The 22,914-nt window shown below is 42.9% G+C and overlaps 2 protein-coding genes across 3 annotated transcripts; one reads left to right on the plus strand and one right to left on the minus strand.

The window, feature by feature from the left end:
* The first annotated feature begins 11,005 nt into the window (after positions 1-11,005).
* On the plus strand, positions 11,006-14,246 carry pfdn1 (prefoldin subunit 1). Its single transcript, XM_038288340.1, has 4 exons — positions 11,006-11,162; positions 13,350-13,516; positions 13,602-13,686; positions 14,118-14,246. Exons 1-4 carry the CDS (start codon positions 11,130-11,132, stop codon positions 14,199-14,201), a joined length of 369 nt encoding a protein of 122 aa, XP_038144268.1. The 5' UTR covers positions 11,006-11,129; the 3' UTR covers positions 14,202-14,246.
* Positions 13,888-22,599, minus strand: ttc1 (tetratricopeptide repeat domain 1). 2 transcript variants are annotated; one of them, XM_038288337.1, is made up of 8 exons: positions 22,484-22,599; positions 20,968-21,301; positions 20,091-20,151; positions 18,844-18,956; positions 18,614-18,650; positions 18,011-18,159; positions 14,620-14,674; positions 13,888-14,546 (listed from the first exon to the last, which is right to left on the minus strand). In XM_038288337.1, the coding sequence occupies exons 2-8, from the start codon at positions 21,292-21,294 to the stop codon at positions 14,404-14,406; spliced, it is 885 nt and encodes a 294-aa protein (XP_038144265.1). In that variant the 5' UTR covers positions 21,295-21,301; positions 22,484-22,599; the 3' UTR covers positions 13,888-14,403. The 2 variants fall into 2 exon arrangements, with proteins under 2 accessions (XP_038144265.1, XP_038144266.1); XM_038288338.1 differs by having other exon boundaries at positions 22,378-22,526.
* Positions 22,600-22,914: the final 315 nt, after the last annotated feature.

Below are 22,914 nucleotides of genomic sequence, written 5' to 3' on the forward strand. Positions count from 1 at the left end.
TATACATCCTGTTCACTCAAACAACCAGCTGTTAGTGTTGTACTTAAATAACAAACAAACAAAAAACAGAAAAAATACTGAAAACCAGAAGACGCGATAAAATATTCCTTTATTTTGAAGTTTCTAAACTCACTTCCTCCTCCGGCCTGCGTGCTGTCACATTCAGAAATAAGCAACAAAACATGTAAACAGGAATTTTCAAAAACCAAATGTGTGTGTTTTACTTTACTATGGTACCAACAACAAAAGATGTCTTTCTAATTTTCTGTTTTAAGTGAAAAAAAAAAAATGGGAGCTGTAATAAACTTGTTCGTTTATTCTAAAATAATGAGTTCCTTGTTGTTGTTTCAGCACTCCGTTTTATTTAACATGTGCTTTCTTAACACAGGTCCGAACAAAACCCTCCCCTGCCATAAAACACTTCACTGTCGTAACATCTCCCATAAAGTGTATGTTGTAAAACACATTCTCTGACATCTCCCCCTTTTTTGAAAAAACAATAACACTGGCGAACAGTATCATTACTAATGCATACAGTATTGATTCTGCGTGGTAACAGTAACGTTCTTATTTATTTTCAATAACCAGCCATTTAGGGCTTCATCAACAAACAGCTTTGTATTATATCAACACAATATCAGATTTCCTCTAGAACAACTTGACCATAACATCCCTTACAAATCTAATCTCTGAACAGCTTTAACAACTCTACCTGATCTGGTTTGAGATAGCCCACTAGGGGTCTCCTTAGGGCCAGGAGAGCTACCTCCAGAGCTTGCCTGAACATCAGGTGTGTTAGGTTCCACAGATTGTTCAACTGAGGACCCCACCTCAGACAGTGCTTGGAGATGACAACGATTTCACCTGTACAGGGCACCTTGCTCTGTAGCGATGACATATGACCTCTCTGTTGTATTCTCCCTAACCACTTCTGCAGGTGTGGACCAGGTCTTCTGATTGTCCAGCCTAGCAAGAACAGGGTTTCCTGGCTGCAGTGGTGTGAGCGGTCTCATACCATGTCGCTTATTGTAGTGGAAAGCTTGCTTCCTCTTCTCCACGGCGTCCTTAGCTCTGATGTGCTGTCGGTTCGGCCATTTTCGTTGCAGGACTTTATCCAGAGTAGGTAAAGTTGTTTGGATTTTTCTGCTCATTAATAGTTCCGCCGGGCTGACACCAGTGCTGCTGTGCAGAGAGGATCTATAGATCATAAGAGCCAGTAGTGGATCTTTTTGTTGCAGTATTCTTTTGGCTGTCTGCACTGCACGTTCATCATGTCCGTTGCCCTGTGTATTTTGGGAGCTGGAAGTCACATGCTTAAAGTCCATCTCATGGGTAAAGTCTTTGAAGACTTCACTGCTGAAGTGTGATTTGTGAAGCTAAGCCAGGCCACCACACCGAAGTGTTTTCTCTCATTCTGCATTTGTTAAGTCCTTGATGACCATCATGTATGCGCTCTAACATTTCTGTTCTCATTGACCCAGGTATCACTATCCTGCTCCCTCTGAGTACTAACCCATTATGCACAGACAGTTCATTTCTCACAGGAAAGTATTCTCTTGCACAGCTCTGTGTGTGTTGTATGTGTTCAGGCCCCCCATTTTTAATGTACCCAATTACAACTTGGAGCTGCTCATCAGCGGCTGTCTCTGCTCTGATGCCATCCATCTTTGTCTGTGACTCAACATCTGTATGACTGTCTCTGCTGTGCACCGTTCCCTACTGAGGGCTCCTGGACAGCATGTCCGCCACAACCAGTGTTTTCCCAGGTGCATATTCAGCCTCCAAGTTAAATCTCATCAATCGCATGAGGAGTCCTTGACAGCGTACTGGAGTGTTATCAAGGTCTCTGGAGTTCATCAGTGGAATGAGAGGTTTGTGATCTGTAATCACTTTGAATGCAGGCAGGCCATAGAGATATTTCTCAAATCTTTCACACGCCCACACAGATGCAAGGCACTCTTTTTCAATTTGAGCGTACCTCTTTTCAGCATCGCTTAATCTTCTTGAACAGAATGTCGCTGGTCTCCAGTCTTCACCAGCTGTAACAGGACGCCGCCCACTCCATAGCTGCTAGCATAAGCTGAGACTACAGTGCTCCTGTTAGCATCATAGTGCATCAGGGTAGGTGATGTTGTGAGAAGCTCTTTGATTCTGTCGAAGGCTGCCTGCTGCGCAGGACCCCAAACCCAGACTGATGTTGACTTCAGCAGTTCATACAGTGGTTGGCCCACTGTGGCGAGGTCAGGAATATATTTCCCTAAATAGTTTATCATACCAAGGGCTCTCCTTAGCTCTTGGACGCTCTCAGGTGGGGTGAGCTTATTGATAGCTGACACTTTCTCTGGGTCTGGTCGCACACCATCTTTGTTGATCACCTGGCCGAAGAAATGTAACTCAGTCTTTCTCAGTGTGCATTTCTCTGTGTTTAACTTCAGGACTGCTGACTCCAGACGTGCCATTACTTTCTGCAGGCGCTCATTGTGCTCACTCATGTCCCTCCTGAAGAGGATGATGTCATCCATATAGACTGCAACTTCCTGCAGCCCTTCGAGTGTCTCTCCTATTTTCCTTTGTAATATTTTTGGGGCGCTTATGATCCCAAAAGGGAGACACTTGAAGCAATACCTTCCATAAGGTGTTATGAAAGTGGTTAGTCTCTGGCTGTCCTTGTCCAGAGGGATCTGCCAAAATCCAGAAGCTGCGTCCAGAGAAGAGAAAACTGTGGACCCACCCAACTGGGTTATCATCTCTTCCGCTGTGGGCAGAATTAACCTCTCTCTTTTGACAGCTTTATTTAGTCTCTTGAGGTCGACACAGATGCGTGCCTTTCCATTCTTTTTCGGGACCGGCACCATCGGTGTACACCACTCCGTTGGTTCTGTTACAGCCTCAATGATGTCATTTGTCTCCATTCCTCCTTCACTGCTTTTAATAGGGGTATGGGGACCGGCGTGCTGTGGCTACTGCATAGGGCTGAGCATTATCTTGCAGTGCAAGTTTTGTTCATCATCCTCTGTAACTTCACTCACCAGCCTGCTTCTGCATGCTCTTTCCCAATTACCATTTTTCCCACATCTGTTTCACGTGGACTGTCTTGCTGGACACTTATCATATTGGCTATCGTCCACATTTTCTGCGGTCACTGTCTTTGTATTTCTGCTTGTCCTGGTGCTGTCTCCAGTCTTTAACCCGCGCACCGCCATGTTTCTGTGCAACTTCTTGGACAGCACAGACTCACTCTCCCTGCTTGTTAACCTGTGTTTTCACCTCCTCGGACTGCTGTACCTCCTGTACCGTCACATCCAGAGTGAGTTTCGGGATGAGCTGCTGCTTCTGTGACAACTCTTTGTCCGACATGCCGACCACGATCCGGTCTCTAATGTGTTCATCTCGGTTCGCCCCAAATTCACAGTGCTCTGACTGTTCGTACAGCGCTCGGATAAATGTCTCTGCGCGTTCACCAACATGCTGCACTTGGAATAAAGTAGTCATCAAACTTTGCCATAACCACGTCAAACTGATCTTTATTTTCACCCTCTCCGTAGGTGAAAGAGCTCAGTATGTTCTCCGCTTCCTTACCGAGTGCATAAACCAACGTGCTCACTTGAACCGGACCATCCTCCTTATCATGTTTAGTTGCCATCTTGTAACGGGAAAGCTGTTTTTTCCAATCAGACCACTCCGCCGGGTTCTCCAAACAAAAACTCCCCGATTGTTGAAACTTTGCCATAGCTCCGCCACTTCTGACACCTTGTAATAAACTTTGTTTGTTTGAACAAAACCATCCCCTGCCATAAAACACTTCACTGTCGTAAGATCTCCCATAAAGTGTCTGTCGTAAAACACATTCTCTGACAGGAGCCTTTTCTGTTGTTCGGTTTTGTTAAAAAAAACAAACACTTTGCTACCTGAACCTGGAGCGGAGGGAGAGATTTCAGATAATCAAACCCAAAGTTCTGCCTTTATTTTTCTACTGATGTGGCCTCAAAATGTTACAGACTGCTGTTTTCTCGATATTGATCAGAGGCCAGACAGCTGTTAAAGATCAGCTCTCTGTGTGTCTACAACTGGAAGCTTTCTCTCTCCGGTTCTTTTCCCTGAAAAGAGATCACTAAGGACATACTCTTTAAACAACACCCCATAATATATATGTAATAGATAACCAGGAGACTTGACAGCAGACTTTGATAGAAATTGTAATCTTACTCAGATCAGAGAAAATGCTTATAGTTACAGAATGGCAGCTGTTTACCTCTCAGGAAGTGGCCCCGATTAACAGTTAAAAAGGCATTTTATACATCTCCAGGCTGCCACATCATTACATCATACACTTTAGCAGATGAGGAGAAATTCATGGCTCCAGCCTTATCAAAAATATTACACTTCGTTCTTGGCTCCCAAATCTTTGCCACGTACAGAATGAAGATTATAACTGTATGTCCGGACAGAGGAACCGTCTTAACCAGATAAACTATTGTGGAAAACATCAGTTCTGACACGCAACAGGCAGCCAATACCAAGGTGTAATAAACTTACAAATCATCAATGATATTTATCCTAACACAACTTTTTACAAACTGTTCATGTTTGATCCAATAAAATCTTCCCAAACAGCTTCTATATTTCAGAAGAATCACATGGAATGTTCTGCTGATATTGATGATCAGTTATCATCTCTCTGACTGTTCTATGGTGGAGCTGTATGTGTTTTATCTCAAGTTTGGTTCTGGTGATGTTCTCCTTGGGTTCCTGTTCTCATTCCAGTCCGTGGATGTTCTAATGCCAGCTAGAGTTCAGCTCCAGAGTAAAAGAATAATCAGAGGAAAACAAATCCTTGTTCCACATCCAGAAGCTTTAGGCTGAGTTTTCTGGAGCTGAGAGACCACTGGGGTCCAAATCATGACTTCAGGTCCTCAGGAGAACCATGTGAAGGTGTCTGTCCTCTGAAGGTCTTCAGCACGGTCTGAGGCTGGCACATATGATCTGCAGGATCCTTTGAGGTTTTCAAATCCTCACTAAAAACAAACCTCTTCTCCCTGGCTCTTAATCAAGTCTAAGTGGACACCTCGTAAACATTTTTACTTATTTTATTATATTCTATTTTCATTCTATTTTATTGCATTGTGTTTATGTAGTTTAACCTTTAAGTTTCTTACCTTATTTCCTGCAACCATGTTATCTGTAAATCGAAACCGATGAGCGGGTCGTTTGGTTTTCGATTTGCATGTTTCCAAGCAAAACAAGGCATTGTCTATATAAAGACTCAAACTCACTGCGAATCCAGACATTTGAATTGAGCAAGCATCCTGGAGGGGAAGCGAAACGTCTTTAAATCTTTGAAACCAAGACCAGTGGATTTTTTTGAACTTTTATGGAATGACTATGACCTGGATGACTGAGAATCTTCATCAGAATATTAGCTGTAAAGCACTTTTGGCTGGCTGTTTTAAATGTGTTTTATAAATAAAGTTTGAGTTGAATTGACGGCAGAAGCTGTCTATGGACCTTTTGACGTTTTCCCAGCAAATCTCTGTTTGGATGACAACATTCAGCAGCAGATTGTATTCAGTAGCTCTGATCAGGGGCGGAGCTAGATGGATGGCCAGGGGTGGCCATGGCCACCCGAGTGGCCACCCTTACCATTTTTTTCTCTCTAATACAGATGGTGGCAGCAGTAATACTCTCAAGTGGAATATTCAAAACATTTAAATTTTTCATATATTAACATTTACTTGACAACAAAAACACTGTGGTTAATTATGCACATCATTATACTGACATTAAAGACGATAAATACAGAATTAATGCTTTTTCAGATCTACATTTTGTGTTATATGGGGTAAACAGAAAATAATTTCTCTCTGCAAGTCATATAGGAGTATTCAGTGAAATCATTGATAACTATTTTGATAAAAAAGTATTAAATAATCAATTTATGTAGATATTAGTACTTGTAAATATAATTTTCTTGCAGAATGGTTATTGATAAAAGTAACTAATGACAATGGAAAAGATGTTCGGCCCAGAACTCAAACCTGAAAGAATTGTATCCAGTATACATTTTATCTTGGAAGATGTCTAAATATACAGTTAGGGCCAGAAATATTTGGACAGTGACACAAGTCTTGTTATTTTAGCTGTTTACAAAAACATGTTCAGAAATACAATTATAAATATAATATGGGCTGAAAGTGCACACTCCCAGCTGCAATATGAGAGTTTCCACATCCAAATCGGAGACAGGGTTTAGGAATCATAGCTCTGTAATGCATAGCCTCCTCTTTTTCAAGGGACCAAAAGTAATTGGACAATGGACTCTAAGGGCTGCAATTAACTCAGAAGACGTCTCCCTCGTTAACCTGTAATCAATTAAGTAGTTAAAAGGTCTGGGGTTGATTCCAGGTGTGTGGTTTTGCATTTGGAAGCTGTTGCTGTGACCAGACAACATGCGGTCAAAGGAACTCTCAATTGAGGTGAAGCAGAACATCCTGAGGCTGAAAAAAAAGAACAAATCCATCAGAGAGATAGCAGACATGCTTGGAGTAGCAAAATCAACAGTCGGGTACATTCTGAGAAAAAAGGAATTCACTGGTGAGCTTGGGAACTCAAAAAGGCCTGGGCGTCCACGGAAGACAACGGCGGTGGATGATCGCCGCATACTCTCTTTGGTGAAGAAGAACCCGTTCACAACATCAACCGAAGTCCAGAACACCCTCAGGGAAGTAGGTGTATCCGTCTCTAAGTCAACAGTAAAGAGAAGACTCCATGAAAGTAATTACAAATGGTTCACATCTAGATGCAAACCATTCATCAATTCCAAAAATAGACAGGCCAGAGTTAAATTTGCCGAAAAACACCTCAAGAAGCCAGCCCAGTTCTGGAAAAGTATTTTATGGACAGATGAGACAAAGATCAACCTGTACCAGAATGATGGGAAGAAAAAAGTTTGGAGAAGAAAGGGAACGGCACATGATCCAAGGCACACCACATCCTCTGTAAAACATGGTGGAGGCAACGTGATGGCACGGGCATGCATGGCTTTCAATGGCACTGGGTCACTTGTGTTTATTGATGACATAACAGCAGACAAGAGTAGCCGGATGAATTCTGAAGTGTACCGGGATATACTTTCAGCCCAGATTCAACCAAATGCTGCAAAGTTGATCGGACGGCGCTTCACAGTACAGATGGACAATGACCCCAAGCATACAGCCAAAGCTACCCAGGAGTTCATGAGTGCAAAAAAGTGGAACATTCTGCAATGGCCAAGTCAATCACCAGATCTTAACCCAATTGAGCATGCATTTCACTTGCTCAAAGCCAGACTTCAGACGGAAAGACCCACAAACAAGCAAGACCTGAAGACTGCGGCTGTAAAGGCCTGGCAAAGCATTAAGAAGGAGGAAACCCAGCGTTTGGTGATGTCCATGGGTTCCAGACTTAAGGCAGTGATTGCCTCCAAAGGATTCGCAACAAAATATTGAAAAAAAAATATTTTGTTTGGGTTATGTTCATTTGTCCAATTACTTTTGAGCTCCTAAAATGTGGAGTGTTTGTAAAGAAATGTGTACAATTCCTACATTTTCTATCAGATATTTTTGTTCAACCCTTTAAATTAAACGTTACAATCTGCACTTGAATTCTGTTGTAAAGGTTTCATTTCAAATCCAATGCGGTGGCATGCAGAGCCCAACTCGCGAAAATTTTGTTACTGTCCAAATATTTCTGGCCCTGACTGTATGCGCCTATTTTTTTTTTTAGCAAAGGCTTTAGGAAAGGATATTTTGTTTTTATTTAGAAAATATGGACATTGTGCTCATTTATTTTCCTGTTGGAACAATGTAGGTTGACCCAGAGGTTCTGGCGCCTATCCACTTTCAGCCACCCCTCAATAATGTACATTGGTTATTGCCTGGCCGCCCTTATAAACATGTTCTGGCTACGCCTCTGGCTCTGATCCAGTGGCAGGAAGCAGTCATAGCAGTGGTTTCAATCAAATCATATATTTAATCAGCAAACATTAAGGTTGATGATGAAATACATCTTTTAAACATAATGAAGAAATGTACATTCTGAAGAAGGAAATGAAGGAATTCATCAATTAATAGTTAAAGATGTTTTTATTACCAGAAACACCTATTAACCCCCCTTCTCATCAACGGCCATCATTGCACATCAATAAGTTGGTTGCCAACTTCCATAAAAAAAGGGAGAAGATGAAGAAGAAGAAGAACGGCCAAATCCATGTTGGGAAAAAGAAAAGAAAAGAAATGAGGAGTTTTGGATGGACAATTGAAAGCAAAATAAAAGAATTTAAAATGACCAATTTAGAAATCACTCAGACACCAATATCAGTTATACCTTGATGGATTCTACTAGAAGCAATAGTAGAAATGTCACTAATGGAAAAGAAACAAGATAAATCTACACGGTAGATATTAATTTAGTACAGTTACATTTAGAAAATTATCATCAATATATTCAGATTTATACAGATGCATGAAAAATAACAAGGAAAATAGGAATAGCTTTTTTAATACCAGAATTCAATATAAAAAAAGGAAAATGAATTTCAGACGGATTATCAGTGTACACAGGGAAAATGTTGGCAATATTATTAGCTTTACAATGGTAAGAAGACATAAAACCATTAAAAACAGGAATTTGCTCAGATTTAAGCTCTGCATTATTAAGTTTAAAATATAATCAGGCAGATAGTAGGATGGACATTCTATTAGAAATATTTAATACATTATTCTGAATAAAAAATATGGGTTTGATAGTTTGATATTTGTGTGGGTTCCACAAAATAATGGAGTTGAAGGAAACCAGAGGGCAGATAAAATGACAAAGAGGGCGATTCAAAATAATATTAGTTTTACAGTTAAAGAAGTAAATCGCAGGGAAAGAGTATTATTAAAGAAAAACTGATGGAAAAATTGCAAAATAGGTCGGATGAAGGAAAAACAGGAAGGCGTTTTTTTTAAATAAAATTTAGGAGATAGTAGGAAAAAGAAGAAATGGAAGATGAAATAGAAAGGAGGAGAGAGTGATAACAAGGTTAAGATTTGGGCATAGCCTACAGGACTTAATTAAACACTTCAAAATTCAAAAGCATAGGCTACTACTGGCAAATGTGATTACTGTGGAAAATATGAAACAATAGAACATGTTAGACTGGAATGTCATAAATATGAAAGCCAGAGAAGATGTATGAGGAGATAATTTGAATGTATTAAGGAAAAGATTTATTTATTAGATATTTTGAGGAAGAATTTGCAGAGTAAATATACATAAATAATTATTTGATTTTTAAAGAAAACTAAATTATTTCATAGAATTTGATTATAGAGAGGCAACAAGCTCTTCTCAGCTTGTTAAGAAGAGCTTTTCAGAGTTGAGTGCGCGCCAGAGCGGTTTTGAGCGCGCGCGTGTTGTCTCACTGCGCGCTGGGATTGGTTTCTGCGCGCTCAAACCGAAGGCACAAATACACTATATTGCCAAAAGTATTTGCTCACCTGCCTTGACTCACATATGAGCTTAAGTGACATCCCGTTCCTAATCCATAGGGTTCAATATGACGTCGGTCCACCCTTTGCAGCTAGAACAGCTTCAACTCTTCTGGGAAGGCTGTCCACAAGGTTTAGGAGTGTGTTTATGGGAATTTTTGACCATTCTTCCAGAAGCGCATTTGTGAGGTCGCACACTGATGTTGGACGAGAAGGCCTGGCTCTCAGTCTCCGCTCTAATTCATCCCAAAGGTGTTCTATCGGGTTGAGGTCAGGACTCTGTGCAGGCCAGTCAAGTTCATCCACACCAGACTCTGTCATCCATGTCTTTATGGACCTTGCTTTGTGCACTGGTGCACAGTCATGTTGGAAGAGGAAGGGGCCAGCTCCAAACTGTTCCCACAAAGTTGGGAGCATGGAATTGTCCAAAATGTCTTGGTATGCTGAAGCATTCAGAGTTCCTTTCACTGGAACTAAGGGGCCAAGCCCAGCTCCTGAAAAACAACCTCACACCATAATCCCCCCTCCACCAAACTTTACACTTGGCACAATGCAGTCAGACAAGTACCGTTCTCCTGGCAACCGCCAAACCCAGACCCGTCCATCAGATTGCCAGATGGAGAAGCGCGATTCGTCACTCCAGAGAACGCGTCTCCACTGCTCTAGAGTCCAGTGGCGGCGTGCTTTACACCACCGCATCCGACGCTTTGCATTGCACTTGGTGATGTATGGCTTGGATGCAGCTGCTCGACCATTGAAACCCATTCCATGAAGCTCTCTGCGCACTGTTCTTGAGCTAATCTGAAGGCCACATGAAGTTTGGAGGTCTGTAGTGATTGACTCTGCAGAAAGTTGGCGACCTCTTCGCACTATGCGCGTCAGCATCCGCTGACCCCGCTCCGTCAGTTTACGTGGCCTACCTCTTCGTGGCTGAGTTGCTGTCGTTCCCAAACACTTCCATTTTCTTATAATACAGCTGACAGTTGACTGTGGAATATTTAGGAGCGAGGAAATTTCACGACTGGATTTGTTGCACAGGTGGCATCCTATCACAGTTCCACGCTGGAATTCACTGAGCTCCTGAGAGCGACCCATTCTTTCACAAATGTTTGTAAAAACAGTCTGCATGCCTAGGTGCTTGAATTTATACACCTGTGGCCATGGAAGTGATTGGAACACCTGATTCCAATAATTTGGATGGGTGAGCAAATACTTTTGGCAATATAGTGTATCTCTCTATGCTGGTTTTAATGTGATCTGCCAGAAGCTGAGCTACCAAAAGAAACAAGGAGGGGGAGACAGAACACCCTTGTCCGATTCCTCTGACAATCTAGGAGATGAGCCATTCCTTAATTTGATACAGAGTTTTTATAATTGTTATAAAATGCTGTCCAAATCCAAACTTTTCTAAACGTTGAAATATAAAACCATGTTCTACAGTGTCAAAAGCCTAATAGAAGTCTAAAAATATAATAAATCCATTATCAGAAGCGCCATTATTAATTTCTATCGGCTCTGATCAGGAACCTGAAACGTCATCGTCAGCAGCTGGCCTCTAGAGGGCTCTGAGGCGCCGAGAAACGCCCACAGGAGAAGGAGAAGAAGAGCGTTCCGGTAACAATGGCGGCCCCCGTGGATCTGGAGCTGAAAAAGGTACCGAAGTTCTGTTCGAGGTTCGACCTCAGCCCGTTGGCCTTTCTTTGATACCTGCCAGCGCGCTCACTCACGGGCCAGGAACTCACACCCTGTCCGCGCAGTTAGCCGCAGCTAGCTTTTATCCGCTGCTAGCTGTTAGCATGCGGAGGCTGGAGGTGTGACTGCATCTCATCAGACCCGGTTAAACCAACCAACTGGTTCTTTTATATGAAAGAACCAGGTTCTGATAGAGCGGGTCCAATAATATTTCATCAAAGCTGACCATGTTCTGGAGAAAGAAACTCGGTTCTGTAGCCAGATTATCCGTTCGCTAACGTGACTTGCAGGGTTCTTCAGGAGAACCATTGGTGATCCGTCAGCTGCTGCGGTCCAGAACCGAGTCAGTGCAGCTTGATGCTGCAGAGAGTAGATCCTCTGGAGGAGTCGGGTCACCATCATGACCCAGACTGACCCAGTGGGCCGGGTTAGCCCTGATTCCAGGGTCAGACTCAGCATCAGTCAAGCAGCTAATCAGGAAACTGCTGCATTTTAAAAAAGTTTTCATGTTAAACATCCTTTCCAGTAGATTTCTTTGACTGCAGAGTCGCCTGCTTTGTGTTCAGGGTGAAAATGATTCTGTCTGTAGCAGAATCATCTTCAGCCTATAAATAAGTTTGGTCCTTGTGTTTTAATAGAAGTGAAGTAGTTTACCTGCACAGTAGGTTGTAATACTGAAACAGTAAGTATAAATTAATAATAATGGTCAGTTATATTAAATAAACTAGAACATGTGCTCCACTTAAACAGCAACCCTTTTAAACAGCATTAGATATACTTTTCATTAAGGCCACATCTCTTAATGTGTTTTTTGGGGGAGCTGAATATAATATTTTAACCTTCAATATATAATTATTATTTAATGTTAACCAGAAAAAGCCTTGAAATCATTTGTCTGAATAATTAATCTATTTAATGTTTCACAAAGTGAAACAAGTTTTTAGTGTCTTCAATATATTTATTTTCATTGGCCTTACAATTTAATCAGACTCACTAGTTTTAGTATAATACAGAGTAAAGATTATTAATCTAACTGTAGCTTTTTGTTCTTGGAAATGTTTTCAGGCATTTCCTCCAATCAGAATCTCTGTTTTGGTCCCTCTGGCTTCCTATTGGCTCAGCTGCAGTCTATGAAAGGAATGATTAATATGAAAAAAAGCCATATAAATAAAATGTAGGAACATACTAGCTGCTAACCAGTGTCAAGTCTGTGGAGATAGAAGAACTGTGGGAGGCCACCAAACAGGTCAGATCTGCTGATAGTAGTGGATTAGCTATCATCTTTTCAGCCCAATTTACTACAAATACTTTATATTTATTCCGTCTTCATGGCTAATGCAGAGTTACTTGATGCTGCTTGTAGTGGCAGTGACAAACGCTAACAGAGACCAGGCATTTATCATGTGGAGGTTAAGTTTTCAATAAATGCCACTATTGTTTTGTTTTTTTCTGATCTCCGCTCTTCTTTTTTAACTTAGCCAGCCGCCCTACAGATCATGTTCATGAACAGATCAGCTGTGTGACAACACTGATGTGGAACAGGTCAGGGCATGTCAGTCCAGCAAAACTCAGCACCTACAAACTTGCATCTGTGATGTTGTCACTCCCTGCATGTGTGTGGGGCAGTGAGCCGCTAGTTCCCAGCGGCCCATCCTAGTCCAGTTCTTAGAACTGTACCGTTTGAATTCAAGTGGATCTGTGCTGCCGACCCTGAACGTTGATGCCTCCAGGTCGGGTCGGCCCACACCAGAGAAAACCTGGGCACATTGATTGAAGCACTCCTAGCTTCAATAGCTAACATATTGGTCAGTGAACCATCCAGTGGCCTCTTCCCACTGGCTGTACTCTGTCAGAACCAGCAGAACTCCTGTCCGTGGATCAGCTGCTCTCATCCAGCTTTTTATTGCTGCTGATGTCTTCAGACCAGCCTCATAGAATCAACACTTTATATTCTAGCTTTTGTCATTTTCTAAGCAGATTTAAAATCAGATTTTTAAGATGTACACTGTTGGACAGCGCCATCTTGTAGAGCCTGGCTGGGCCCCTCATGTGGTCCCTGGCGGTGACCAAGGGCCAAAGTGCTGATGGCTCCTAAGTTAGAAGAAAACATCTCCTTTCTGATCAGAGTGATGTCTCCTGTCTCCGCAGGCCTTCTCAGAGCTGCAGGTGAAGATGATGGACACGCAGCAGAAGGTGAAGGTAGCCGACCTGCAGATCGATCAGCTGGGCAGAGTCCAGAAACACACCAAGCTTACGCAGGCAGAGATCTCCTCCTTGCCCAGTAACACGAGACTCTACGAGGGCGTCGGCCGAATGTAAGTCATCCCACCAGAGGGGTGAGGTCAGGTCGCTAAGGGGTTGTCAGGGCAGGTCGGATCGCTAAGGTGTGTTCTGTTTCAGGTTCATCCTGCAGTCGAAGGAGGAGATCAATGACCTGCTGACGGACAAACAGAAGACGGTTGACGATAAGATCAAAGAGCTGGAGGTAAAGAGCTGAGATTTCCTGCAGACCCTGAACCTGCTTCACATCTCATCCTGTTAGAACCCTGAATGCCTCTGTTCCCCTCTCTGGAGTGAGAGGGTTCTGACCCATCTGCTGGATCTGGGTTCCAGGACCAGATGTTAAGTCGACCGGTCCAGAGTTCTGGTGCTGATCAGTAAAACATACATTTTTCTGACATCACGATAAAATCCAGAACCAGTCTTTATTCTACAGCCGAGGCTCCAGGTAGCCAATCAAAGCCATTCAACGCTGTGACATCATCACTTGTAGCTTAACCAACAGTACAAAAACAAAAACTTTGTTCTCAGTGAGCTAAAAGCTGAAATGTTCTTATTGTTTTGGACGGGTCAGGGGTTCTGGAAGCCTTCATCCGTCCAGGCTGTGGTTGACCTTTGACCCTGCATGTGTTACAGCAGAAGAAGGTGTACCTGGAGCGCAGCGTGAAGGAGGCTGAGGACAACATCAGAGAGATGCTGCTGTCCAGGAGGGCGCACTGACCAATCACCTCCATTTCCTGCTCACAATAAACACATTAAACCCCACCCTGTTTCCTGTCTGATGTCACACAAACATGATTAGGTCATTTCCTGTCTCTTTATTCTCGGCTCATACAGCAGATGATGTCATCAGTAAGCAGGCTCCTGATTGGTCTGAAGTCCAGTGGGTCACTCATCCTCAGTCTGGGGTATTGACATCATATCATCCAGTGTGGTTGTTGTTGTTGGGGTTCTGAACAAAGTTGATAGAGTAGGATCCGCTGGTCGGGTCCTGGTTGACCTGGAAGTTGTTGGTGGAGAGTCCAAATGGCCTCAGAACCAGGTTCCCCAGGTCCTTCAGTTTATCTGCTCAGAAGACAGGTGAGATGTTCAGGGACCAAAAACAGGGAGACACGATGCGTTCAGGGGAATTACCTACCTATCATCTCCTCCTTCAGCTTCTCATTTCGCTCCTGAATCTGCGGAGGCAGCCTCTGAGGGAGAGACAGACAAAAAAAGTCAGAGACAACATTAAAAGAGAAGTTCGGTTTTTAACACTTTTAGCCCATTTTCTGTAGTGTCCAGGATGAAATCGAATGATCGACACCAAAATTGCTCCTGTGTCTGCTTTTTGGCTCATTTAGAATCCACCCCTGGCTGCTTCAGAATGGCTTCCATAGTGCATGTCCGATAATGTCATTAAAACAACCTTAAACGTTCTTTTTTTAAAATATGCTACTCACCGGGTCATCAGCGCTGTTCAATGACGTTCCAAAAAAAGTTTCGTAAAGAAAAAACGTTCCTCTAGTGTTTTATTTAGCATTTTGTAAATCCCATTGAGTTCTGTTGGAATAGTCAATATTCCCCTGCCACCGGAAATGGGGCCTGTTTACACAGTTGTAGTGTTTTCGCTTCACTCGGTGTACTCCGACGTCGAGAATCAAGAATCCACCTTTCGTATTCCATTTTCAGAGTTTTTTAAAGTGTTTAACAGAGACATTAGCACCTCGACGTCGGAGAGTGAGTAGCATATTTAAAAAAAAGAACGTTTAAGGTTGTTTTAAGGACATTATCGGACATGCACTATGGAAGCCATTCTGAAGCAGCCAGGGGTGGATTCTAAATGAGCCAAAAAGCAGAGACAGGACCAATCGTCACAATTTTGGTGTCGATCATTCGATTTCATCCTGGACACTACAGAAAATGGGCTAAAAGTGTTAAAAACCGGAATTATCCTTTAAAGCAGAACCAGTGCTTTGGATCATAAAAGCAGTTCTAATGGTGCGATCACACAACATGTAGTGAAAGCAGTGATTTCCCTGAGCCCTGCAGGTAGTTCATTACTCTGCATTTCAGATGTGCATTGTGTACAGTGTAGTGATGGTGAGATGAAGCCTCATGAGGCATTGAACTGTTCATGTGAACATGTCACCACCTACTGGTGGAGAGCAGAACTACAGTTTGTAATAAAATCTGTTTTTTGCAACTTTTTTTTTTCCCCTTTCAAGTTCTCTTGAAATTGTTAATGATTGGTGTGTATAAAATCTTTGTAATTTTTTTTAGTGTAAAATTTCTTAGAACAATAATTTAAGGTTCACAGTTTTTCTGCCATTTTAGTGAAAAACTCAAGCAGACAGTGAAAGTGTTTGTGCAAATTGGGCAAACTGGGCAATCAGAATCAGAAATATTTTAATAATCCCAGAGGGAAATTACTTTGAGCAAAATGAAAGGTGTTAGTCATTTTTATTCAAACATGATAGTTTTTCCACGTTTTTTTGGTTTTAATCAGGTTGGAAGTTGTGTTAAACCGACCTAATTTACCCAATCTATATTTTTGCTCGAGCAAAACAATGCAAATTAGTCTCATCAGCCAAAATAATTAACTTTAATTGCAACTTTCAAAAGTCAAAGACAGATCTTGAACCATCAACTTCTAGAGTTAGAGCCTGTCTCTTGCAGATGACACCACCTATATAGATAACCATAGCGGGGAGGAAAATACTAGTCAAGAGCAACGTGTTAACACTGACTGTGTCTGGTGGTTTGCTCAAATTGTGATCATTACATTGTTTATTCTAACCAAATTAGTTTTAAGCAACTAGATTGGTTGTTTTTCCAACCAATCTATTCTTAGAATCTATCCAAACTTTATCCAGCTGAGAGCATCTCTTCCAAACTCCCACATCTTGACTGAACACTGAGGCTGTTTAGATGCCTGTCAAAATTCTTGCGCTTCCTAAAGTGGTCACGTGGTATCACAGTAGCGACGCCTCGGACATCATCATTTTGGCCCCACCTCTAAATGAATCACGCCTCGACACGCGCTTCGGGAAAATGTCCCCTCCATTACTCGACACACGCCTCGAAGCCTCGGCTCATCGCATATCACTAGTTTACACCCTACGCTGCATCATGAAATAGAAGGAGCTTCAGCTGCATGAAGCTGACACCCAACTGACGTGAAAAAAAAAGTCAGCAAATAGACTGAAACTTGCTCTTTTAGTGCAGGTTTGTGCACTTAAAGGTTGTCTAGGAGATCTTGGGGAACGGTTCCAGCAAGCTATTCTTTGAACATACACCACCATGCCTCTGTCTTCAGACCACCCCTCGAAACCACGCCTTCAAAAACGCATGAACGCGCATGCTGCATACAGCGCGTGTAGAGCAGCAGGAGCAGCGTGACGCTGATCTGGGAGCTGGCAGGGAGACGCTGATGATGCAGAGCAATATAATCCTGGTGCCTGCAGTTTGGATTATGTACATGAAAAATGGCTTCCAGCCGCCGAGGCGACTGGGCCATAGGCTGCTGTTGAACTGGATTTCTAGTGACAGCGCATCGCCGGCGTACAGGGATCTGAGCGGCTCAGATAGTAATAATAATTGAAGGCAGGATGGTAATCTAGATGAACTGACTACACTGACGTGGAACATTCCAGTTTAAATTTAGTTGCATGATCATTCTGCACACCAGTAAAGGCTGATTTATACTCAGGTCATCTTAGTGTGTGTCGCAGTGCAAATATGTCTCCGCCCCTTCCGCAGACACTGCTGCACCTCTCCAGAATTGTAGGTGACCGCAGACAGGACGCCTCTAATTGGTCAAATCTACATCCGCTCTACACTATGCGTATTTCCTGTTTGGTACCTTACCGGCTTGTTTCGTCTGTATGACTGCCATTGTGGAAAACGACTCATAAAGATGGACCAACTAGAAGAGCGAGGTGCACGAGAACGCTGGGACCCTTTTTCCACCTGGATCCTCTGTTGTCACACAAACTTGCCCCACTTCCTCCCCGCCTCGGCCGTATCTAGACCCATAGCTAATTCCTGATTGTCCCTCTTGCGTTGTGGCGTGGAATAACAGCGCAGACCACGCTTCAATATTGGGCATAAATCAAAAATATCTGCAACAAGCTCACTGCGACACACTGCTGTGGGAGGATAACCAGCACTTAATTGTTCACACAAAGGTATGAAGGGTGAGATTCAGGCCAGAAAGCCTGAATCTAACTTTTAAATATTCAGGTTTCTTAATATTTTTGACCCTCACAGGATGCAGCGTCAAAATCGGGGCGCAGACATCCATTTTGCCACTGCTGGGCCAATCAGTGACCAGCAGTCCCCTGATGTCGTTTTAAGCACAGCTCAGTTTGGAACAAGCCAAGTAGGTTCTGATGGAAACAGACCGGTAGTGGGACAGCGCTGGTCAAGAGAAATCTAGTTTTAACAGTGTGTGGGGGTGACCTGCGGACATCTTGGGAGTCACCTTGATCAACACACACCCAGTGAGAACCTCGGTGTTGGGTGGTCCCAGCAGTCAGTGAACTCACCATGCAGGCCTGTCTGGCGACGCTGTTGCTTGGATCTCGCTCCAGAACTTGCTTGTAGTCCTCCAGAGCTTCATCCAGCTTCTCAGTTTTCTCATAGAGCTCTGCCCTCCTTAGCAGCGCCCGCAGGTATTCTGGATCCAGCTCTATCGCTATGGAAACGATAGAAGAACATATCAAGTGAGCAGCTCTTGTGGTTCAACACACTTCGGCCGCCCTCAAAAGTTTTTCCTCAAAGCCAGACTTAAAAATACAGAGGAGACCCTCTCTGGTGGCCCTAAATATCCATATTATGGACCGAGAACAGAGCTTTGACCATTTAGGTCAAACCAGAGAATCCAGACGGCACCAGAGGGTTCCTCAGACTTCAGCTTCTAGAAAAACAAGGTTCAGAACTGAGCCTGAAGGCCAGTCTGTTCTACAACAGATTCTCCTTCCTATCCAGTGGTCCAAGATACCAGGAAGAGTATGGTCTGCCGGACGGCTCTTCCCAAACAGATTTACTGTCCAGATTATCTTCCTCACTAGCTGTGATTGGTGGATGTTCAACCAGAACAATCGTCCAGTTCTTTAATTGTAAAGCAAAAAAAAAATTTAATGACTCACCTCTGGTGCAATCTGTGATGGCTTCATCCTTCAGCTCCTGCAAAGACCACAAGCTGTTAGCCTGCTACATCTGCACACACACAAATATATATATATATATATATACACACACATACACATATATAGCTGAAGTCTGTTATGTAGTGTGTAATGCTCTCGCCTCACATGAACTTAGAACATACTTTTGTAGACAAATGACAACAGAAATATTTTCAACTTCATATACCTACCAGATGAAGTCTGGCAGCAGCTCTGTTGGAGAACAGCACGGCTCGCTCTCTGCTAAAACACAAAGGACACAACGCCAGAGCCTCCGTGTAACTTCGCTCCGCCTCCTTCCACTCTGCAGGGACACAAACACAGATTTTCTAAATTACGTTTTTGCAGCAGAAACTGAATTTCAGAAAGTAAAAACACAAAATGAGGACCTGTTCATTATCTCATGGGGTTCCTCCTCATGTTGATCCTGCTTTAAAAAATACTAAGTGGCTGTCTGACTGGGAAGTTGTTTTTCATGATGCTGTTACTACACAATGTTCTCTCACTGACATCCAGTTCTATTAGATCCATGTTAAAGAAGTCTGTACTGCTGCTAATGTGAGGATGGGTAAGGTCTGGATGTCTGTGATAAACTGAGGTGAAACGGTTACTACGGTAACGTACACAGAGGTTAGACTAATCTGTAGTCATAGTTTTTGGACCAAAGGAAGAGTTTTTCAAAGTTAGCATCCAGCTTCAGCTAATCCAAGAAACCAATAATCTAGGGATAGTGATGGACTCAGACCTGATCCTTCAGAGGCTCATAAAGACAGGAACAAAGTTCCTTCTATCAGTTAAAGAACATCTCCAGGATTAAATGACTGATGTCTTAGCAGGAGCTTGAACAACTAATTCCTGCTTCATTCATCTTTGATCCCAAATTGATCCAAAAAGTGGATCAAACAGCTGCAGCTGATCCAGAATGCAGCTGTCTGCATCCTCACTAGAATTAAGAAAGTGGAGAACATCAGCCTCGCAGCTCAACTGGATCCGAACCAGAACCACAAGCAGCTTTTAGTTTTTCTGCTCTATTAACCTGGAATAAACTCCAGGAAACTGGAAGAGAGCTGCAAACCTTGGTGGCTTTAATCCACATCAATACCATGTTAGCATAAGGAAACCTTTGACAGAGATCTGAACAGAGTTGGTTCAGTTTTCAGTCCAACTTTGGATCTGAAAACCTGGAACTCCCTGTGGTTCTGTTGAGACCAACTCAAAATAGACCTGGTGCACTGGTAGCAGCACCGCTGCTGCGCTCCAGTGGGATCTTCTAGTGACTCCACAGACTGGATCAGCAGAAGCCCATTTCCCCACCATTCATCGTGGGTTTACCTCAGCCTAAAGTTTTGTGTTTGGATGTTTCAGATGAGCCCAGGCTGTAAACAAGCTGCAGGCGGTGATTCTGATAGTAGAAGATCCTTCAGAGGATGGTACCCACCTCCAGCTTTAAAGAGGCTGTTTCCAGTTTCCTTTAGTGTTACACTCTGCTGCCGACGACTCTGAAACAGAAACAACTCAGTTTTACTACACTGAACCTGTCCCCTGAATGTGTCGGCCAGCTGGTACAGGTGTTCAAATGGGGAAATGCTGATTAAAGTGGGCCTGGACACACCAAGACGTGACAACAGGACCTAATCACAGCTGAGAAAGAGACAAGGGCTCCAGATAATGGAAAATAGTTTCCCTTATTCGCAGCAAACACATTTCACCTGGGGCGTTCCTCCAGGCTCTGTTCTGGAGCCTCTTCTGTTCCACATGATCCCACTGTAACAGATGAGAGTTCTACTCTAGCTAGATCTATGCTGATGTCACAGAACAATAAAGCTCCACAATAACCACAGATCAGCTCCAGTGGAACCAGTCCACATGTCCTTCAGATTAATCCTCTCATGGCTGGAAAACGTGAAGAGAACCTCAACATCCCCAGAACCTCATTGGTCCCTGAAGGTCCTTTGAGCATCTCTGCTCATTTAAATCACTGGTTCTGTGTTCAGAGACACTACTTTTGGAATGCTTTGGTAAAAATTTAGTGTATACCTCTCTGTTTACTGGTCTGTAGCAGCGGCAGATCTGTCCCTACTGGTGGCAGACCCGTCTACAAAGGTGGCAGACCCATCTCTACTGGCGGCAGACCCGTCTATAGCGGCGGCAGACCCGTCTATAGCGGCGGCAGACCCGTCTATAGCGGCGGCAGACCCGTCTATAGCGGCGGCAGACCCGTCTATACAGGTGTAGTCTGGCATATACTGGTGTAGGCTGGTTTAAACTGTGAAAAAATGGGGTAAAGTGGCATAGAGAGGAATAAAAGGCATCACCTCCTTCTCCTCCTCTGTCAGCTCCTTCTCCGCCTCCCTCAGTTCGTCATCAAACTCCCCCTCTCTAGACAGCTCCTGTTCTTTCAGCTCAGAGTCTGAATCGTCCTGGAAATCTTCTTCCTCCTCTTCATGCTGTCTCTCTGTGTCTTCTCTGTCTGTTTTTTCCTCTGGGTCTGTTGGGTCGGTCTCCTCTAAACATGAAGGGTCCTTCTGGCTCTTCTTCCCCTGCTCCTCTTTATCTGTGGTGTTCGGAGCCTCCAGGCTCTCCTCGCAGTCGTAGAAGTCCTCCTCGTCGTCCTCCCTCTCAGCTGCTCCTCTGCGGCTCATCTTCAGGCTGAAAACAGACCGATATCAGACTATGAAGCATCTGGGCGGTTTAGATAAACATCCAAGCAGAAATAGACTGGACAGATCATCTAATCAGCTGCTGGTTCTGACTAGTTTCCTGTTTCCCTGTAGCTCTCCTCTGATTGGCTGAGGTCTGAACAGCTGAGAGGCTGCTGGTCACATTGTCCACAGTTTTCTGCCTGACAGATACAAGCTACATGCTAGCAGCTAACTGTAGCTGAAGTCCCACGCCGTGACATCAGCGGGGTGTGGCGTCCTGAGTTACAGTCACTGACACCAGCAGGTTAACTCATTAAAGCAGCTGATTTTATTCTGTCAGCCCACAGCCAACCACAGAGGGCAGCACCTGGCGGCCATCTTGGTACAGACAGCTCATCTAATCGTATCATTGTATTTTAATTGTGCATGCACTTTTTAAATAACTCCAACTATCTTTATTTTATGTTTTAAACATTTTCAAATAGGATACTTAATATTGTGAATAATTATAACTTGATTTTTGTACGAAAACAACAATAAATAAAACAGACAGATGAATGAACACACACAAGGTGTGTATGTTAAATCAATATTTGCCCAACTAAAACTCAGTCTACAGCATAGCAACATTTTATAGATATAAATTAGGGCTGTCAAACAATTAATCGCGCCCAAATCAAAAGTTTGTGTTTTCATATCTGAGTGTATGATCGTTTTTAATGAATGAATAAATTCATTAAAAAAGTATATGCAGTACATATACTTAGTGTATACTGTATATAAATGTAAAGATTTTAAATTCAAATAACTAATTCTTCTTAAATAAATACAAAAGTATGTTACATATACAAAATGATCACACATATACATAATGTGAACACAAACGTTGATTTTGGATGAATGTGCAGGGACTGACTGCACTATGGCTGCTTCAGATCACTGGTCACACCTGTTTTTTAAGACTGTAAATCCCACTTAAAGATCAGTTTTCCTAAAATCGTTATGGTTTCAGTGAAACCTAAATCTGAGCACCCTGGACAAGTTGCGCAAGTAGCCGTGAAACAACTGTAGAAGAAAATCTACATGTTCAAGTATCCGGAATGACAGCCACGATAATAACGATTGATGGAAACCAGAGAGCTGATAAAAGCATCAAGATTTCAGCGATGTCACAGTCAGAATATCTCACCTCACAGCAGGAAACACCGCCGCAGTTACTCAGCTCCTACTAACTGAGCCGGAAGTGTCGCTCAGAAGCATTTCCGGTTCACCCGGTCTTTTTCTTCTTCTTTTCTATCATGGTGGATCGCAAGCAACTTTAAGGCGCATACCGCCACCTACTGTTCATGAGTGTGTAGCAACATTGTTTTACATCTATTAAATTCTATTTTTTAATTTTGTATTCTGAAGATAAATAAATAATGCTTTCCTTAATCTATAAATATCCTTTATATTTCCTTTAGTTCCAAATAATCCTTTAAGACTCTATTCTTGGCCTGTCCTTTCAACTATTCTTCTCAATTTCTTCCTTTCAGGTTCATATGCTTTGTAGAATTGATGAAAAATTGTGTTTTACATTTTCTATCTCTCCACATCCTTCACATTTATCATTATTTTTCC

The sequence above is a fragment of the Cyprinodon tularosa genome, unplaced genomic scaffold (genome assembly GCF_016077235.1).
Source record: "Cyprinodon tularosa strain WSP-4 unplaced genomic scaffold, ASM1607723v1 ctg251, whole genome shotgun sequence".
In the NCBI taxonomy this organism is placed as follows: Eukaryota; Metazoa; Chordata; class Actinopteri; order Cyprinodontiformes; family Cyprinodontidae; genus Cyprinodon; species Cyprinodon tularosa.